The 17500-nt window shown below is 47.5% G+C and overlaps 3 protein-coding genes across 3 annotated transcripts in view; 2 read left to right on the top strand and 1 right to left on the bottom strand.

Annotated features, from left to right (window-relative positions):
• The window catches only part of LOC133991093 (inositol monophosphatase 1-like), a 13495-nt gene extending 11509 nt beyond the window's left edge, over nt 1-1986 (bottom strand). Inside the window, exon 1 of the mRNA XM_062429561.1 lies at nt 1899-1986. The gene's annotated coding sequence lies outside the window, so the exon portion shown is untranslated. The remainder of the gene's footprint in view (nt 1-1898) is intronic.
• Nucleotides 1987-5021: 3035 nt separating this feature from the next.
• Nucleotides 5022-12698, top strand: si:dkey-154p10.3 (zinc finger protein 425). Its single transcript, XM_062428340.1, has 8 exons — nt 5022-5081; nt 6575-6724; nt 6924-7143; nt 7241-7310; nt 7435-7527; nt 10310-10443; nt 12297-12420; nt 12501-12698. Exons 1-8 carry the CDS (start codon nt 5022-5024, stop codon nt 12640-12642), a joined length of 993 nt encoding a protein of 330 aa, XP_062284324.1. The 3' UTR covers nt 12643-12698.
• Nucleotides 12699-14515: 1817 nt separating this feature from the next.
• LOC133990168 (protein disulfide-isomerase TMX3-like) overlaps nt 14516-17500 on the top strand; it is a gene marked incomplete at its 5' end in the record, with an annotated part of 22852 nt that continues 19867 nt past the window's right edge. Inside the window, 3 exon segments of the mRNA XM_062428339.1 lie at nt 14516-14583; nt 14744-14786; nt 15409-15532. Of these exon segments, the coding sequence (XP_062284323.1) occupies nt 14516-14583; nt 14744-14786; nt 15409-15532 (235 nt within the window).

Below are 17500 nucleotides of genomic sequence, written 5' to 3'. Positions count from 1 at the left end.
GTAGAGGAGGAGTAGAGGAGGAGTAGAGCAGCAGTAGAGGAGCAGTAGAGGAGGAGTAGAGGAGGAGCAGTAGAGGAGGAGTAGAGGAGGAGCAGTAGAGGAGCAGTAGAGGAGGAGTAGAGGAGGAGTAGAGGAGCAGTAGAGGAGCAGTAGAGGAGGAGTAGAGCAGCAGTAGAGGAGGAGTAGAGGAGGAGTAGAGGAGCAGTAGAGGAGGAGTAGAGGAGCAGTAGAGGAGGAGTAGAGGAGGAGTAGAGGAGCAGTAGAGGAGGAGTAGAGGAGGAGCAGTAGAGGAGGAGTAGAGGAGGAGCAGTAGAGGAGCAGTAGAGGAGCAGTAGAGGAGCAGTAGAGGAGGAGTAGAGGAGGAGTAGAGCAGCAGTAGAGGAGGAGTAGAGGAGGAGTAGAGGAGCAGTAGAGGAGCAGTAGAGGAGCAGTAGAGGAGCAGTAGAGGAGGAGTAGAGGAGGAGCAGTAGAGGAGCAGTAGAGGAGGAGTAGAGGAGCAGTAGAGGAGCAGTAGAGGAGGAGTAGAGGAGCAGTAGAGGAGGAGCAGTAGAGGAGCAGTAGAGGAGCAGTAGAGGAGGAGTAGAGGAGCAGTAGAGGAGCAGTAGAGGAGGAGTAGAGGAGCAGTAGAGGAGGAGTAGAGGAGGAGTAGAGGAGCAGTAGAGGAGGAGTAGAGGAGCAGTAGAGGAGGAGTAGAGGAGGAGTAGAGGAGCAGTAGAGGAGCAGTAGAGGAGGAGTAGAGGAGCAGTAGAGGAGGAGTAGAGGAGGAGTAGAGGAGCAGTAGAGGAGGAGTAGAGGAGCAGTAGAGGAGCAGTAGAGGAGGAGTAGAGGAGGAGCAGTAGAGGAGCAGTAGAGGAGGAGTAGTAGAGGAGCAGTAGAGGAGGAGTAGAGGAGGAGCAGTAGAGGAGCAGTAGAGGAGGAGTAGAGGAGCAGTAGAGGAGCAGTAGAGGAGCAGTAGAGGAGGAGTAGAGGAGGAGCAGTAGAGGAGCAGTAGAGGAGGAGTAGAGGAGGAGTAGAGGAGGAGCAGTAGAGGAGGAGCAGTAGAGGAGGAGTAGAGGAGGAGCAGTAGAGGAGCAGTAGAGCAGCAGTAGAGGAGGAGTAGAGGAGGAGTAGAGGAGGAGCAGTAGAGGAGGAGTAGAGGAGGAGCAGTAGAGGAGCAGTAGAGGAGGAGCAGTAGAGGAGGAGTAGAGGAGGAGCAGTAGAGGAGCAGTAGAGGAGGAGCAGTAGAGGAGGAGTAGAGGAGGAGCAGTAGAGGAGCAGTAGAGGAGGAGCAGTAGAGGAGGAGTAGAGGAGGAGTAGAGGAGGAGCAGTAGAGGAGCAGTAGAGGAGCAGTAGAGGAGCAGTAGAGGAGGAGTAGAGGAGGAGTAGAGGAGGAGCAGTAGAGGAGCAGTAGAGGAGGAGTAGAGGAGGAGCAGTAGAGGAGCAGTAGAGGAGGAGTAGAGGAGCAGTAGAGGAGCAGTAGAGGAGGAGTAGAGGAGCAGTAGAGGAGGAGTAGAGAGGAGTAGAGGAGGAGTAGAGGAGCAGTAGAGGAGGAGCAGTAGAGGAGGAGCAGTAGAGGAGGAGCAGTAGAGGAGGAGTAGAGGAGGAGTAGAGGAGGAGCAGTAGAGGAGCAGTAGAGGAGCAGTAGAGGAGCAGTAGAGGAGGAGTAGAGGAGGAGTAGAGGAGGAGCAGTAGAGGAGGAGTAGAGGAGCAGTAGAGGAGCAGTAGAGGAGCAGTAGAGGAGCAGTAGAGGAGGAGTAGAGGAAATGTTATTTCTGTTAGAAAGGTTCAGCTGCAGTCTGACCCTAATAAAGGTCAAATGTCTCTCTACTCGGTGCGTGATGACGTCACAGATGGTCGTACCTCTGAATGGTCATTAAACAGTGACGTCACCATTCATGAAAGTAAAGTTTAAAACTCACCTGATGATCAATAATCAATAATCAGCTGCTGATCACACTTCCGCCTCTCTTCTTCTTCTTCTTCTTCTGCTGCACTTCCACCTCCTGTTGACGTCACTGCCTGATTTACCACGCATGCGCACAGCGGCTGTTTCTGTTTAATAAAGATGAATAAACATTATGTTTAATATAATCTATGTGTTTATATGTTAGTGATCAGTGTTTATAGAGTTTAACATATAAATATAATATAAATAACACGGGGGGGGGGGGGCACGGGACGGAAGTGACGCAACCTGCCGTGAAAAACCACAGAAGAAGAAGCAGCAGGTAAACAGCTTATTATAAACTTTATTCATATTTCACTGATCTATGCACGTCGTCAACGCGTTACTAACACGTCATCAACGCGTTACTAACACGTCATCAACGCGACCACAAAGCGGCGCTGTGACGCGTTATGTTAACTTCCGCCAGCAGTAAGGTAATGTGTGTTAGTAGAGTAACAAAGCTTGTTGGTAATAAATGTTTATTTTAAATGGAGCCTCATCAGTAGGAACATCAGTGTGATGAGCAGCTGAGTTTCTGGTTGATCATCAAACATTCTGCTGTTGACTCTTGTTTGGTGGACGACTGAAGTCTGAAGAAACACTTTAACAACTATTGAGCCTCAGTAGTGTGAGGAAGAACCATACACAGCCACAACAGCCTGGCAGCTCCTCCCCCTGCTGGAGGAACGATGGAACAGCCCCGTTACCTCCCCCTGCTGGAGGAACGATGGAACAGCCCCGCTACCTCCCCCTACTGGAGGAACAGCCTGGCAGCTCCTCCCCCCGCTGCAGTCAGCCAACGTGGTTGTGTTGGTCACTCTGCCCCCCCCCCCCCCCCCCCCCCCTGTTGAATGGGGCTGAGGTCAGGATTGTGGAGATATTAGATTATCACTGGTTGCACAATCTCATCTCCATATCTCTCTGCAGTGAGATTACCTCCAATGCTGGTTAGGATCAACCAGATAACCCTAACCCTTACTAGCCCTTACTAACCCTTACTGACCCTTACTGACCCTTACTGACCCTTACTGACCCTTACTAACCCTTACTGACCCTTACTAAACCCTTACTGACCCTTACTGACCCTTACTGACCCTTACTGACCCTTACTAACCCTTACTGACCCTTACTAACCCGTACTAACCCTTACTGACCCTTACTGACCCTTACTGACCCTTACTAACCCTTACTAACCCGTACTAACCCTTACTGACCCTTACTGACCCTTACTAACCCTTACTAACCCTTACTAACCCTTACTGACCCTTACTGACCCTTACTGACCCTTACTAACCCTTACTGACCCTTACTAACCCGTACTGACCCTTACTGACCCTTACTAACCCTTACTGACCCTTACTGACCCTTACTAACCCTTACTGACCCTTACTAACCCTTTCCGGCCCCTACTGACCCTTACTGACCCTTACTGACCCTTACTGACCCTTTCTGGCCCCTACTGACCCTTACTGACCCTTACTGACCCTTACTAACCCTTACTGACCCTTACTAACCCGTACTAACCCTTACTGATCCTTACTGACCCTTACTAACCCTTACTGACCCTTACTGACCCTTACTAACCCTTACTAACCCTTACTGACCCTTACTGACCCTTACTAACCCTTACTAACCCTTACTGACCCTTACTAACCTTTACTGACCCTTACTGACCCTTACTAACCCTTACTGACCCTTACTGACCCTTCCGGCCCCTACTGACCCTTACTGACCCTTACTAACCCTTACTGACCCTTACTGACCCTTCCGGCGCCTACTGACCCTTACTGACCCTTACTGACCCTTACTGACCCTTACTAACCCTTACTGACCCTTCCGGCGCCTACTGACCCTTACTGACCCTTACTGACCCTTACTGACCCTTACTGACCCTCACTGACCCTCACTGACCCTTACTGACCCTCACTAACCCTCACTGACCCTCACTGACCCTCACTGACCCTCACTAACCCTTACTGACCCTTACTAACCCTTACTAACCCTTACTGACCCTTACTGACCCTTACTAACCCTTACTAACCCTTACTGACCCTTACTGACCCTTACTAACCCTTACTAACCCTTACTGACCCTTACTAACCCTTACTGACCCTTACTGACCCTTACTGACCCTTACTAACCCTTACTGACCCTTACTGACCCTTCCGGCCCCTACTGACCCTTACTGACCCTTACTAACCCTTACTGACCCTTACTGACCCTTCCGGCGCCTACTGACCCTTACTGACCCTTACTGACCCTTACTGACCCTTACTAACCCTTACTGACCCTTCCGGCGCCTACTGACCCTTACTGACCCTTACTGACCCTTACTGACCCTCACTGACCCTCACTGACCCTTACTGACCCTCACTAACCCTCACTGACCCTCACTGACCCTCACTGACCCTCACTAACCCTTACTGACCCTTACTAACCCTTACTAACCCTTACTGACCCTTACTGACCCTTACTAACCCTTACTAACCCTTACTGACCCTTACTGACCCTTACTGACCCTTACTAACCCTTACTGACCCTTACTAACCCTTACTGACCCTTACTGACCCTTACTAATGTGGCTCCATTTAAAGGGACATAAACAGGCTTTCTTATATGAGACATTTAAACACAGCTGGTTGATAGCAAAGAGTTTCAAAGAGGAAAACAAAGGTTGGAGATTAATAACTGATGATCGTGTTTCCTCCTGCAGGTCACAGTGGTGATGTCACAGTGGTGATGGCACAGTGATGATGTTGCTGCAGCGGTACCGTGAGGTTGCCATGGTGACCCTGCAGGTGTCGGGGGGGCGGAGTCTCACCTGTACTGTGAGCAGGTAGGGGGCGTGGCCGGGCAGGTGGAGTCCTTCCTGGTGGAAGTGTTCCGATGTAAACTGTGTCAGTTCACCTGCGCCATGAAGGATGACATCAGCACTCACCTGAGCCTGCGACACCGCCCCCCCCCTCTCACCTGTCTGAGCGAGGAGGAGGAGGAGGGGCCAGGGGGGGCGTCGCCCTATCAGCTCGATCTGAGCGACCAATCAAAGCACAGCGACGACGACGAAGACTTCCTGCTTTACAACATGCTGGACAACATGACCCCGCCCACCTGTGACATCACTGAGGGGGGGCTGCAGGTAGCCCACACTTGTGAGGTAATACACACACTCACACACACACACACATTATACACACACACACACACACATTATACACACACACACACACATTATACACACACACACACACACACACATTAGACACACACACACACACATTATGCACACACACACACACACATTAGACACACACACACACACATTATACACACACACACACGCATTAGACACACACACACACACATTATACACACACACACATTAGACACACACACACACACACACATTATACACACGCACACACACATTAGACACACACACACATTATACACACACACACACACACATTATACACACACACACACATTATACACACACACACACATTATACACACACACACATTATACACACACACACATTATACACACACACACACACATTAGACACACACACACATTATACACACACACACACACATTATACAAACACACACACACACACATTATACACACACACACACATTATACACACACACACACATAATAATGTCAGGTGTGTATCAGGTGTGTACAGGTGTGTATCAGGTGTGTACAGGTGTGTATCAGGTGTGTATCAGGTGTGTAACAGGTGTGTATCAGGTGTGTACAGGTGTGTATCAGGTGTGTAACAGGTGTGTATCAGGTGTGTATCAGGTGTGTATCAGGTGTGTAACAGGTGTGTATCAGGTGTGTATCAGGTGTGTATCAGGTGTGTATCAGGTGTGTAACAGGTGTGTACAGGTGTGTATCAGGTGTGTATCAGGTGTGTATCAGGTGTGTATCAGGTGTGTATCAGGTGTGTATCAGGTGTGTAACAGGTGTGTATCAGGTGTGTATCAGGTGTGTATCAGGTGTGTATCAGGTGTGTAACAGGTGTGTATCAGGTGTGTATCAGGTGTGTATCAGGTGTGTATCAGGTGTGTATCAGGTGTGTATCAGGTGTGTACAGGTGTGTAAGGGTGTATCAGGTGTGTATCAGGTGTGTACAGGTGTGTATCAGGTGTGTATCAGGTGTGTACAGGTGTGTATCAGGTGTGTACAGGTGTGTATCAGGTGTGTACAGGTGTGTATCAGGTGTGTATCAGGTGTGTACAGGTGTGTATCAGGTGTGTATCAGGTGTGTAACAGGTGTGTATCAGGTGTGTAACAGGTGTGTATCAGGTGTGTAACAGGGTGTATCAGGTGTGTACAGTGTGTATCAGGTGTGTACAGGTGTGTATCAGGTGTGTAACAGGTGTGTATCAGGTGTGTATCAGGTGTGTATCAGGTGTGTACAGGTGTGTATCAGGTGTGTACAGGTGTGTATCAGGTGTGTATCAGGTGTGTAACAGGTGTGTATCAGGTGTGTACAGGTGTGTACAGGTGTGTACAGGTGTGTATTAGGTGTGTATCAGGTGTGTATCAGGTGTGTATCAGGTGTGTGTCAGGTGTGTAACAGGTGTGTAACAGGTGTGTATCAGGTGTGTATCAGGTGTGTTCTCTGCCTGCAGGTCAGCACTCTGTTTGAGGAGGAATCTTCCATCTTCCCTCTGAAGGGGGGCTCTGTGGATCTGTCCTGTCCCATCGACCCCCCCGCCAGTCAGGAGGAGATGGCGCAGTCCGCCCACCTGATGACTCTGGGACTGTGTCGCATCTCTGCCGCACGGCCTCCTCCTGCTCCTCCTCCTGCTCCTCCTCCTGCTCCTCCTCCTGTTGCTCCTCCTCCTTCTGCTCCTCTTCCTCCTCCTACTCCTCTTCCTCCTCCTGCTCCTCCTCTTCTTGCTCCTCCCCCAGGCTCCACAGACAGCGTGCAGACATCCAGAAGACGCCGGTTGCCGTGTCTCCTGTGTCCTCTGATGCTGCCGTCCCGGCGGCTGCTGGACGTGCACGTGCGGTCCCACCGGGCGGGGGGGGGGGTTCGGCTGCGTGCGCTGCAGCCTACCGGCCGACAGCTGGAGTCAGCTGGAGCTGCACTGGAGGACTCACTGCAGGAGGCAGCAGCAGAAGAAGAAGAAGAAGAAGAAGAAGAAGAGGGAGGCGTCACACCTCGCTCACCACGAGACACACGCCGACCGCTCAGGTCCAATCACAGATCAATAACACAGCTCACCCATCACCGGTCAATAATTCATCACAGATCAATAAATGATCAATAATCAGTGACGTGTTTCCTGCAGATGGACGGAGGCGGCAGCTGATTGGACGAGCAGACAGGAAGAAGGTGAAGCACCTGGACAGAGAAACAAAGTGAGTCACATTTTCATGACATCATCACGTGTTTCTGTGACATCATCACGTGTTTCTGTGACATCATCACATGTTTCTGTGACATCATCACGTGTTTCTGTGACATCACATGTTTCTGTTTCAGAACACAGGCGTCAGACAGCAGGAAGAGAACGAAGACAAAAACAGCAGAAGAAGAAGAAGAGTCGACACGTTTCTGCTGCTCGTTGTGTCACAGGTGAGAACACGCATGTAGTATGTTAGAGTTAACATGTAGTATGTTAGAGTTAACATGTAGTATGTTAGAGTTAACATGTAGTATGTTAACATGTAGTATGTTAGAGTTAACGTGTAGTATGTTAGAGTTAACGTGTAGTATGTTAGAGTTAACATGTAGTATGTTAGAGTTAACATGTAGTATGTTAGAGTTAACATGTAGTATGTTAGAGTTAACATGTAGTATGTTAGAGTTAACGTGTAGTATGTTAGAGTTAACGTGTAGTATGTTAGAGTTAACATGTAGTATGTTAGAGTTAACATGTAGTATGTTAGAGTTAACATGTAGTATGTTAGAGTTAACATGTAGTATGTTAGAGTTAACGTGTAGTATGTTAGAGTTAACGTGTAGTATGTTAGAGTTAACGTGTAGTATGTTAGAGTTAACATGTAGTATGTTAGAGTTAACATGTAGTATGTTAGGGTTAACATGTAGTATGTTAGAGTTAACATGTAGTATGTTAGAGTTAACATGTAGTATGTTAGAGTTAACATGTAGTATGTTAGAGTTAACATGTAGTATGTTAGGGTTAACATGTAGTATGTTAGAGTTAACGTGTAGTATGTTAGAGTTAACGTGTAGTATGTTAGAGTTAACATGTAGTATGTTAGAGTTAACATGTAGTATGTTAGAGTTAACATGTAGTATGTTAACATGTAGTATGTTAGAGTTAACGTGTAGTATGTTAGAGTTAACATGTAGTATGTTATAGTTAACATGTAGTATGTTAACATGTAGTATGTTAGAGTTAACATGTAGTATGTTAGAGTTAACATGTAGTATGTTAGAGTTAACATGTAGTATGTTAGAGTTAACATGTAGTATGTTAGAGTTAACATGTAGTATGTTAACATGTAGTATGTTAGAGTTAACATGTAGTATGTTAGAGTTAACATGTAGTATGTTAACATGTAGTATGTTAGAGTTAACATGTAGTATGTTAGAGTTAACATGTAGTATGTTAGAGTTAACATGTAGTATGTTAGAGTTAACATGTAGTATGTTAGGGTTAACATGTAGTATGTTAGAGTTAACATGTAGTATGTTAGAGTTAACATGTAGTATGTTAGAGTTAACGTGTAGTATGTTAACATGTAGTATGTTAGAGTTAACATGTAGTATGTTAGGGTTAACATGTAGTATGTTAGAGTTAACATGTAGTATGTTAGAGTTAACATGTAGTATGTTAGAGTTAACATGTAGTATGTTAGAGTTAACATGTAGTATGTTAGAGTTAACGTGTAGTATGTTAGAGTTAACGTGTAGTATGTTAACATGTAGTATGTTAGAGTTAACATGTAGTATGTTAGAGTTAACATGTAGTATGTTAGAGTTAACATGTAGTATGTTAGAGTTAACATGTAGTATGTTAGAGTTAACATGTAGTATGTTAGAGTTAACATGTAGTATGTTAGAGTTAACATGTAGTATGTTAGGGTTAACATGTAGTATGTTAGAGTTAACATGTAGTATGTTAGAGTTAACATGTAGTATGTTAGAGTTAACATGTAGTATGTTAGAGTTAACATGTAGTATGTTAGAGTTAACATGTAGTATGTTAGAGTTAACGTGTAGTATGTTAGAGTTAACGTGTAGTATGTTAGAGTTAACGTGTAGTATGTTAGAGTTAACATGTAGTATGTTAGAGTTAACATGTAGTATGTTAGAGTTAACGTGTAGTATGTTAGAGTTAACATGTAGTATGTTAGAGTTAACATGTAGTATGTTAGAGTTAACATGTAGTATGTTAGAGTTAACGTGTAGTATGTTAGAGTTAACGTGTAGTATGTTAACATGTAGTATGTTAGAGTTAACATGTAGTATGTTAGAGTTAACGTGTAGTATGTTAGAGTTAACATGTAGTATGTTAGAGTTAACATGTAGTATGTTAACATGTAGTATGTTAGAGTTAACATGTAGTATGTTAGAGTTAACATGTAGTATGTTAGAGTTAACATGTAGTATGTTAGAGTTAACATGTAGTATGTTAGAGTTAACATGTAGTATGTTAGAGTTAACGTGTAGTATGTTAGAGTTAACGTGTAGTATGTTAGAGTTAACATGTAGTATGTTAGAGTTAACATGTAGTATGTTAGAGTTAACATGTAGTATGTTAGAGTTAACATGTAGTATGTTAGAGTTAACATGTAGTATGTTAGAGTTAACATGTAGTATGTTAGGGTTAACATGTAGTATGTTAGAGTTAACATGTAGTATGTTAACATGTAGTATGTTAGAGTTAACATGTAGTATGTTAGAGTTAACGTGTAGTATGTTAACATGTAGTATGTTAGAGTTAACGTGTAGTATGTTAGAGTTAACATGTAGTATGTTAGAGTTAACATGTAGTATGTTAGAGTTAACATGTAGTATGTTAGAGTTAACGTGTAGTATGTTAGAGTTAACATGTAGTATGTTAGAGTTAACATGTAGTATGTTAGAGTTAACATGTAGTATGTTAGAGTTAACATGTAGTATGTTAACATGTAGTATGTTATAGTTAACATGTAGTATGTTAGAGTTAACATGTAGTATGTTAGAGTTAACGTGTAGTATGTTAACATGTAGTATGTTAGAGTTAACGTGTAGTATGTTAGAGTTAACATGTAGTATGTTAGAGTTAACGTGTAGTATGTTAGAGTTAACATGTAGTATGTTAGAGTTAACATGTAGTATGTTAGAGTTAACATGTAGTATGTTAGGGTTAAAACGGACCAATCACAGCGCTGTATTCTCTCTACAGGAAGTTCTCCACTAAGTTGACTCTCAGACGTCACCTCGGCGTCCACGGAGGAGACAAACCCTTCACCTGTCCTACCTGTCCTTACCGGAGCAGACTGAAGGCCTCACTGCTGCAACACCTGAGGACACACACAGGTAACACACACACACACACACAGGTAAGACACACACACACACACATAGGTAACACACACACATAGGTAACACACACACACAGGTAACACACACACACACACACACAGGTAACACACACACACACACACATAGGTAACACACACACACAGGTAACACACACACACACACACACACACAGGTAACACACACACACACACACACACACACAGGTAACACACACACACAGGTAACACACACACACACACACACACACAGGTAACACACACACACACACACACACACACAGGTAACACACACACACAGGTAACACACACACACAGGTAACACACACACACAGGTAACACACACACACACACACAGGTAACACACACACACACACACACACAGGTAACACACACACACACACACACACAGGTAACACACACACACAGGTAACACACACACACACACACACAGTTAACACACACACATCGTGTCCCAACGTGTCCCATCGTGTCCCATCGTGCCCTACCGTGTCCTAACGTGTCCCACCGTGTCCTAACGTGACCCACCGTGCCCTACCGTGTCCCACCGTGTCCCACCGTGTCCCAACGTGTCCTAACGTGTCCTAATGTGTCCTAACGTGTCCTAACGTGTCCCACCGTGTCCTAACGTGACCCACCGTGCCCTACCGTGTCCCACCGTGTCCCAACGTGTCCCAACGTGTCCTAATGTGTCCTAACGTGTCCTAACGTGTCCCATCGTGTCCCATCGTGTCCTAACGTGACCCACCGTGCCCTACCGTGTCCCACCGTGTCCCAACGTGTCCTAACGTGTCCTATCGTGTCCTAATGTGTCCTAACGTGTCCTAACGTGTCCCACCGTGTCCTAACGTGACCCACCGTGCCCTACCGTGTCCCACCGTGTCCCAACGTGTCCCATCGTGTCCCAACGTGTCCCATCGTGTCCCATCGTGCCCTACCGTGTCCTAACGTGTCCCACCGTGTCCCACCGTGTCCCACCGTGTCCCACCGTGTCCCAACGTGTCCTAACGTGTCCTAATGTGTCCTAACGTGTCCTAACGTGTCCCACCGTGTCCTAACGTGACCCACCGTGCCCTACCGTGTCCCACCGTGTCCCAACGTGTCCCAACGTGTCCTAATGTGTCCTAACGTGTCCTAACGTGTCCCATCGTGTCCCATCGTGTCCTAACGTGACCCACCGTGCCCTACCGTGTCCCACCGTGTCCCAACGTGTCCTAACGTGTCCTATCGTGTCCTAACGTGTCCCACCGTGTCCTAACGTGCCCTACCGTGTCCCACCGTGTCCTAACGTGTCCCACCGTGTCCTATCGTGTCCTAACGTGTCCACGTGTCCTACCGTGTCCCACCGTGTCCTAACGTGTCCCACCGTGTCCCACCGTGTCCTAACGTGTCCCACCGTGTCCTAACGTGTCCTAACGTGTCCCACCGTGTCCTAACGTGTCCCACCGTGTCCTATCGTGTCCTAACGTGTCCTAACGTGTCCCACCGTGTCCTAACGTGTCCTAACGTGTCCCACCGTGTCCTATCGTGTCCTAACGTGTCCCACCGTGTCCTAACGTGCCCTACCGTGTCCTAACGTGTCCCACCTTGCCGTACCGTGTCCTAACGTGTCCCATCGTGTCCTGTCGTGTCCTATCGTGTCCTAATGTGTCCCACTGTGTCCTAACGTGTCCCACCGTGTCCCATCGTGTCCCACCGTGTCCCACCGTGTCGTAACGTGTCCCACCGTGTCCCACCGTGTCCTAACGTGTCCCACCGTGTCCTATCGTGTCCCACCGTGTCCTAACGTGTCCTATCGTGTCCTAACCCTAACTCTCACCCTCCCTGCAGGTGAGAAGCCGTACAGGTGTTCTCAGTGTGATTACGCCTCCATTGATCGCAGCTCTCTGATTCGTCACTCGAGGACTCACAGTCAGGAGAAGCCGTACAGGTGTGATCACTGTGACTACAGCAGGTAAGACGCACCTGGTTGTCATGGCAACTGATGTCTCCTGTAGTCAGATTGTTGTCATGGTAACCTGTTTTCTCTGTCAGCATCCAGAAGAAGAGTTTGGACCTCCACGCTCGCCGTCATCACACCGGCGAGGCGTTTCCGTGCCAACAGTGCGAGTACTCGAGTCCGGACCGCCAGCTGCTGCTGCGACACGTCCGCAGACACCACGCCCCCCCGCTGTGACCTCACGCCCCCCCGCTGTGACCTCACAGCAGCCGGACACTGTTATTGGGCAGCTGCCGCTGGACAGATCGAAATAAAACTTTATTGAATGTTTTTATTATTTTGTGATTTTTCAGAATAAAACAATAACATGAAAGTCAAGCAGCTGACTGTGTGCGTGTGTGTGTGTGTGGGGGGGGGGGGGGCACCACATGCAGGTACAGAAACAGAAGAAACACACACACACTGACACACACACACATTTACACAGTGTTCAGGTCTCTCAGAGAAGGGGGGAGGGGGGGTTAGGGTTAAATAGGGAAGTCCTCAGTCCCATCCCCCCCCCCTCTAATCAGCTTATATCTGTGTGTGTGTGTGATGTCTCTGTGCTGTTCGTAAAACTGCAGTCAATAAAGTTTCAGTGGATTTAATCCAGCTCAGATTAGCGTGTTAGCAGATTAGCAGCTAATCTGCTAACTGCTAACACGCTAATCTGAGTTCATTCAACATGAAGACACCGAAGAGGAAGAACATGCTGCTCTCAGGTCTGCTACCTGTCTGTCTGTTTACCTGTCTGTCTGTTTACCTGTCTGTCTGTTTACCTGTCTGTCTGTTTACCTGTCTGTTTGTTACCTGTCTGTCTGTTACCTGTCTGTCTGTTTACCTGTCTGTTTGTTACCTGTCTGTCTGTTACCTGTCTGTCTGTTTACCTGTCTGTCTGTTTGTTACCTGTCTGTCTGTTACCTGTCTGTCTGTTTACCTGTCTGTCTGTCTGTTACCTGTCTGTCTGCTACCTGTCTGTCTGTCTGTTTACCTGTCTGGTGCTGAATGCTGCGATGACGTCATCAAATGTGCAGCTGCTGTTTATTATATTATTATTATGATCTGTCTCTCTCTCTGTCTCTCTCTCTCTGTCTCTCTCTCTGTCTCTCTCTGTCTCTCTCTCTCTGTCTCTCTCTGTCTCTCTCTCTCTCTCTCTCTCTGTCTTTCTCTGTCTCTCTCTCTGTCTCTCTCTCTCTGTCTCTCTCTCTGTCTCTCTCTGTCTCTCTCTCTCTCTCTCTCTCTCTGTCTTTCTCTGTCTCTCTCTCTCTCTCTCTCTCTGTCTTTCTCTGTCTCTCTCTCTGTCTCTCTCTCTCTCTCTCTCTCTCTCTCTGTGTCTCTCTCTGTCTCTCTCTCTCTCTCCCTCTCTCTCTCTCTCTCTCTGTCTCTCTCTCTCTCTGTTTCTCTCTGTCTCTCTCTCTCTCTGTCTCTCTCTCTCTCTGTCTCTCTCTGTCTCTCTCTCTCTCTCTGTCTCTCTCTCTCTCTGTCTCTCTCTGTCTCTCTCTCTCTCTCTCTCTCTGTCTTTCTCTGTCTCTCTCTCTGTCTCTCTCTCTCTCTCTGTCTCTCTCTCTGTCTCTCTCTCTCTCTGTCTCTCTCTCTCTGTCTCTCTCTCTCTCTCTCTCTCTGTCTTTCTCTGTCTCTCTCTCTGTCTCTCTCTCTCTCTCTGTCTCTCTCTGTCTCTCTCTCTCTCTGTCTCTCTCTCTCTCTCTCTCTCTCTCTCTGTCTCTCTCTGTCTCTCTCTCTCTCTCTGTCTCTCTCTCTCTCTCTGTCTCTCTCTCTGTCTCTCTCTCTGTCTCTCTCTCTCTCTCTCTGTCTCTCTCTCTCTCTCTCTCTCTCTCTGTCTCTCTCTCTCTCTGTCTCTCTGTCTCTCTCTCTCTCTCTCTCTCTCTCTCTCTCTCTCTCTCTGTCTCTCTCTCTCTCTCTCTGTCTCTCTCTCTCTCTCTCTCTCTCTGTCTCTCTCTCTGTCTCTCTCTCTCTCTCTCTGTCTCTCTCTCTCTGTCTCTCTGTGTCTCTCTCTCTGTCTCTCTCTCTCTGTCTCTCTCTCTGTCTCTCTCTCTCTCTCTCTCTCTCTCTCTCTCTCTCAGTGCTGCTGTGTGTGTCTCTGGTTTCTGTCTCATCCTTTGTTGAGGAGCTGGACGACTCGTGAGTTCAAACATTTTAAAAATTAACTTTATTCAATTATTTATACTGAGATACAACACACACATGTATATACACACACACATATACACACACATATATATGTGTATATATATACACATATTCAACAGTATCCCTGATAATCAGTTTGTGTGTGTGACAGCTTCATGGAGATCAAAGGAGACGACGAGATCTGGCTCATTAAAGTATGTACACACTTATTACACACACTACACACACACTACACACTTATTACACACACTACACACACATTACACACTTATTACACACACTACACACTTATTACACACACTACACACACACACTACACACACACTACACACTTATTACACACACTACACACTTATTACACACATTACACACTTATTACACACACTACACACTTATTACACACACTACACACTTATTACACACACTACACACACACACTACACACACACTACACACTTATTACACACACTACACACTTATTACACACATTACACACTTATTACACACATTACACACTTATTACACACACTACACACTTATTACACACACTACACACACACTACACACTTATTACACACACTACACACACAACACACACACTACACACTTATTACACACATTACACACTTATTACACACACTACACACACACAACACACACACTACACACTTATTACACACATTACACACTTATTACACACTTATGACACACTTAATACACACGTATTTACATATTGATATGTTGATTGCTATGGTGATTGATGATGTCACAGTGATGAGGAAGCTGATTGGTCGTTGCTTCCTCACCTGTCTGCAGTTCTACGCCCCCTGGTGCTCCTTCTGTAAACAGCTGGATCCGGTCTGGAATCAGATCGGTTCTGAACTCAAGAGTCTCGGATCCCCGGTCAACGTCGGAAGATCAGACGCCTCCGCAAACACAGGTGAGACAGACAGGTGAGAGACAGACAGGTGAGAGGCAGACAGGTGAGAGACAGACAGGTGAGACAGACAGGTGAGAGACAGACAGGTGAGAGGCAGACAGGTGAGACAGACAGGTGAGACAGACAGGTGAGAGGCAGACAGACAGGTTAGACAGACAGGTGAGAGACAGACAGGTGAGAGGCAGACAGGTGAGAGACAGACAGGTGAGAGGCAGACAGGTGAGAGACAGACAGGTGAGACAGACAGGTGAGAGACAGACAGGTGAGAGGCAGACAGGTGAGACAGACAGGTGAGAGGCAGACAGGTGAGACAGACAGGTGAGAGACAGACAGGTGAGAGACAGACTGGTGAGGCAGACAGGTGAGACAGACAGGTGAGACAGACAGGTGAGAGGCAGGCAGGTGAGACAGACAGGTGAGAGACAGACAGGTGAGAGGCAGACAGACAGGTGAGACAGACAGGTGAGAGACAGACAGGTGAGACAGACAGGTGAGAGACAGACAGGTGAGACAGACAGGTGAGAGGCAGACAGGTGAGACAGACAGGTGAGAGACAGACAGGTGAGAGACAGACAGGTGAGAGACAGACAGGTGAGACAGACAGGTGAGACAGACAGGTGAGACAGACAGGTGAGACAGACTGGTGAGACAGACAGGTGAGAGACAGACAGGTGAGAGGCAGACAGGTGAGACAGACAGGTGAGAGGCAGACAGGTGAGAGACAGACAGGTGAGGGACAGACAGACAGGTGAGAGACAGACAGGTGAGACAGACAGGTGAGAGACAAACAGGTGAGAGACATACAGGTGAGACAGACAGGTGAGAGACAGACAGACAGGTGAGAGACAGACAGGTGAGAGACAGACAGACAGGTGAGAGACAGACAGGTGAGAGACAGACAGGTGAGAGGCAGACAGACAGGTGAGGAAGACAGGTGAGAGGCAGACAGGTGAGACAGACAGGTGAGAGGCAGACAGACAGGTGAGACAGACAGGTGAGAGACAGACAGGTGAGACAGACAGGTGAGAGACAGACAGGTGAGACAGACAGGTGAGAGACAGACAGGTGAGAGGCAGACAGACAGGTGAGACAGACAGGTGAGAGGCAGACAGGTGAGAGACAGACAGGTGAGGGACAGACAGACAGGTGAGAGACAGACAGGTGAGACAGACAGGTGAGACAGACAGGTGAGAGACAGACAGGTGAGACAGACAGGTGAGAGACAGACAGACAGGTGAGAGACAGACAGGTGAGAGACAGACAGGTGAGACAGACAGGTGAGAGACAGACAGACAGGTGAGAGACATACAGACAGGTGAGAGACAGACAGGTGAGAGACAGACAGGTGAGAGGCAGACAGACAGGTGAGACAGACAGGTGAGAGGCAGACAGGTGAGAGACAGACAGGTGAGAGACAGACAGGTGGGAGACAGACAGGTGAGAGACAGACAGGTGAGAGGCAGACAGACAGGTGAGAGACAGACAGGTGAGAGACAGACAGGTGAGAGACAGACAGGTGAGAGGCAGACAGACAGGTGAGAGACAGACAGGTGAGGAAGACAGGTGAGAGGCAGACAGGTGAGACAGACAGGTGAGAGGCAGACAGACAGGTGAGACAGACATGTGAGAGACAGACAGGTGAGAGACAGACAGGTGAGACAGACAGGTGAGAGACAGACAGGTGAGACAGACAGGTGAGAGACAGACAGGTGAGAGGCAGACAGACAGGTGAGACAGACAGGTGAGAGGCAGACAGGTGAGAGACAGACAGGTGAGAGACAGACAGGTGAGAGACAGACAGGTGAGAGACAGACAGGTGAGAGGCAGACAGGTGAGAGACAGACAGGTGAGAGGCAGACAGACAGGTGAGAGACAGACAGGTGAGAGACAGACAGGTGAGAGGCAGACAGACAGGTGAGAGACAGACAGGTGAGAGACAGACAGGTGAGAGACAGACAGGTGAGACAG

Source organism: Scomber scombrus, chromosome 11, assembly GCF_963691925.1.
Source record: "Scomber scombrus chromosome 11, fScoSco1.1, whole genome shotgun sequence".
Classification (NCBI taxonomy): Eukaryota; Metazoa; Chordata; class Actinopteri; order Scombriformes; family Scombridae; genus Scomber; species Scomber scombrus.
The sequence above is the reverse complement of the archived record's forward strand: the minus strand, read 5'-3'. Positions and strand labels throughout refer to the sequence as shown.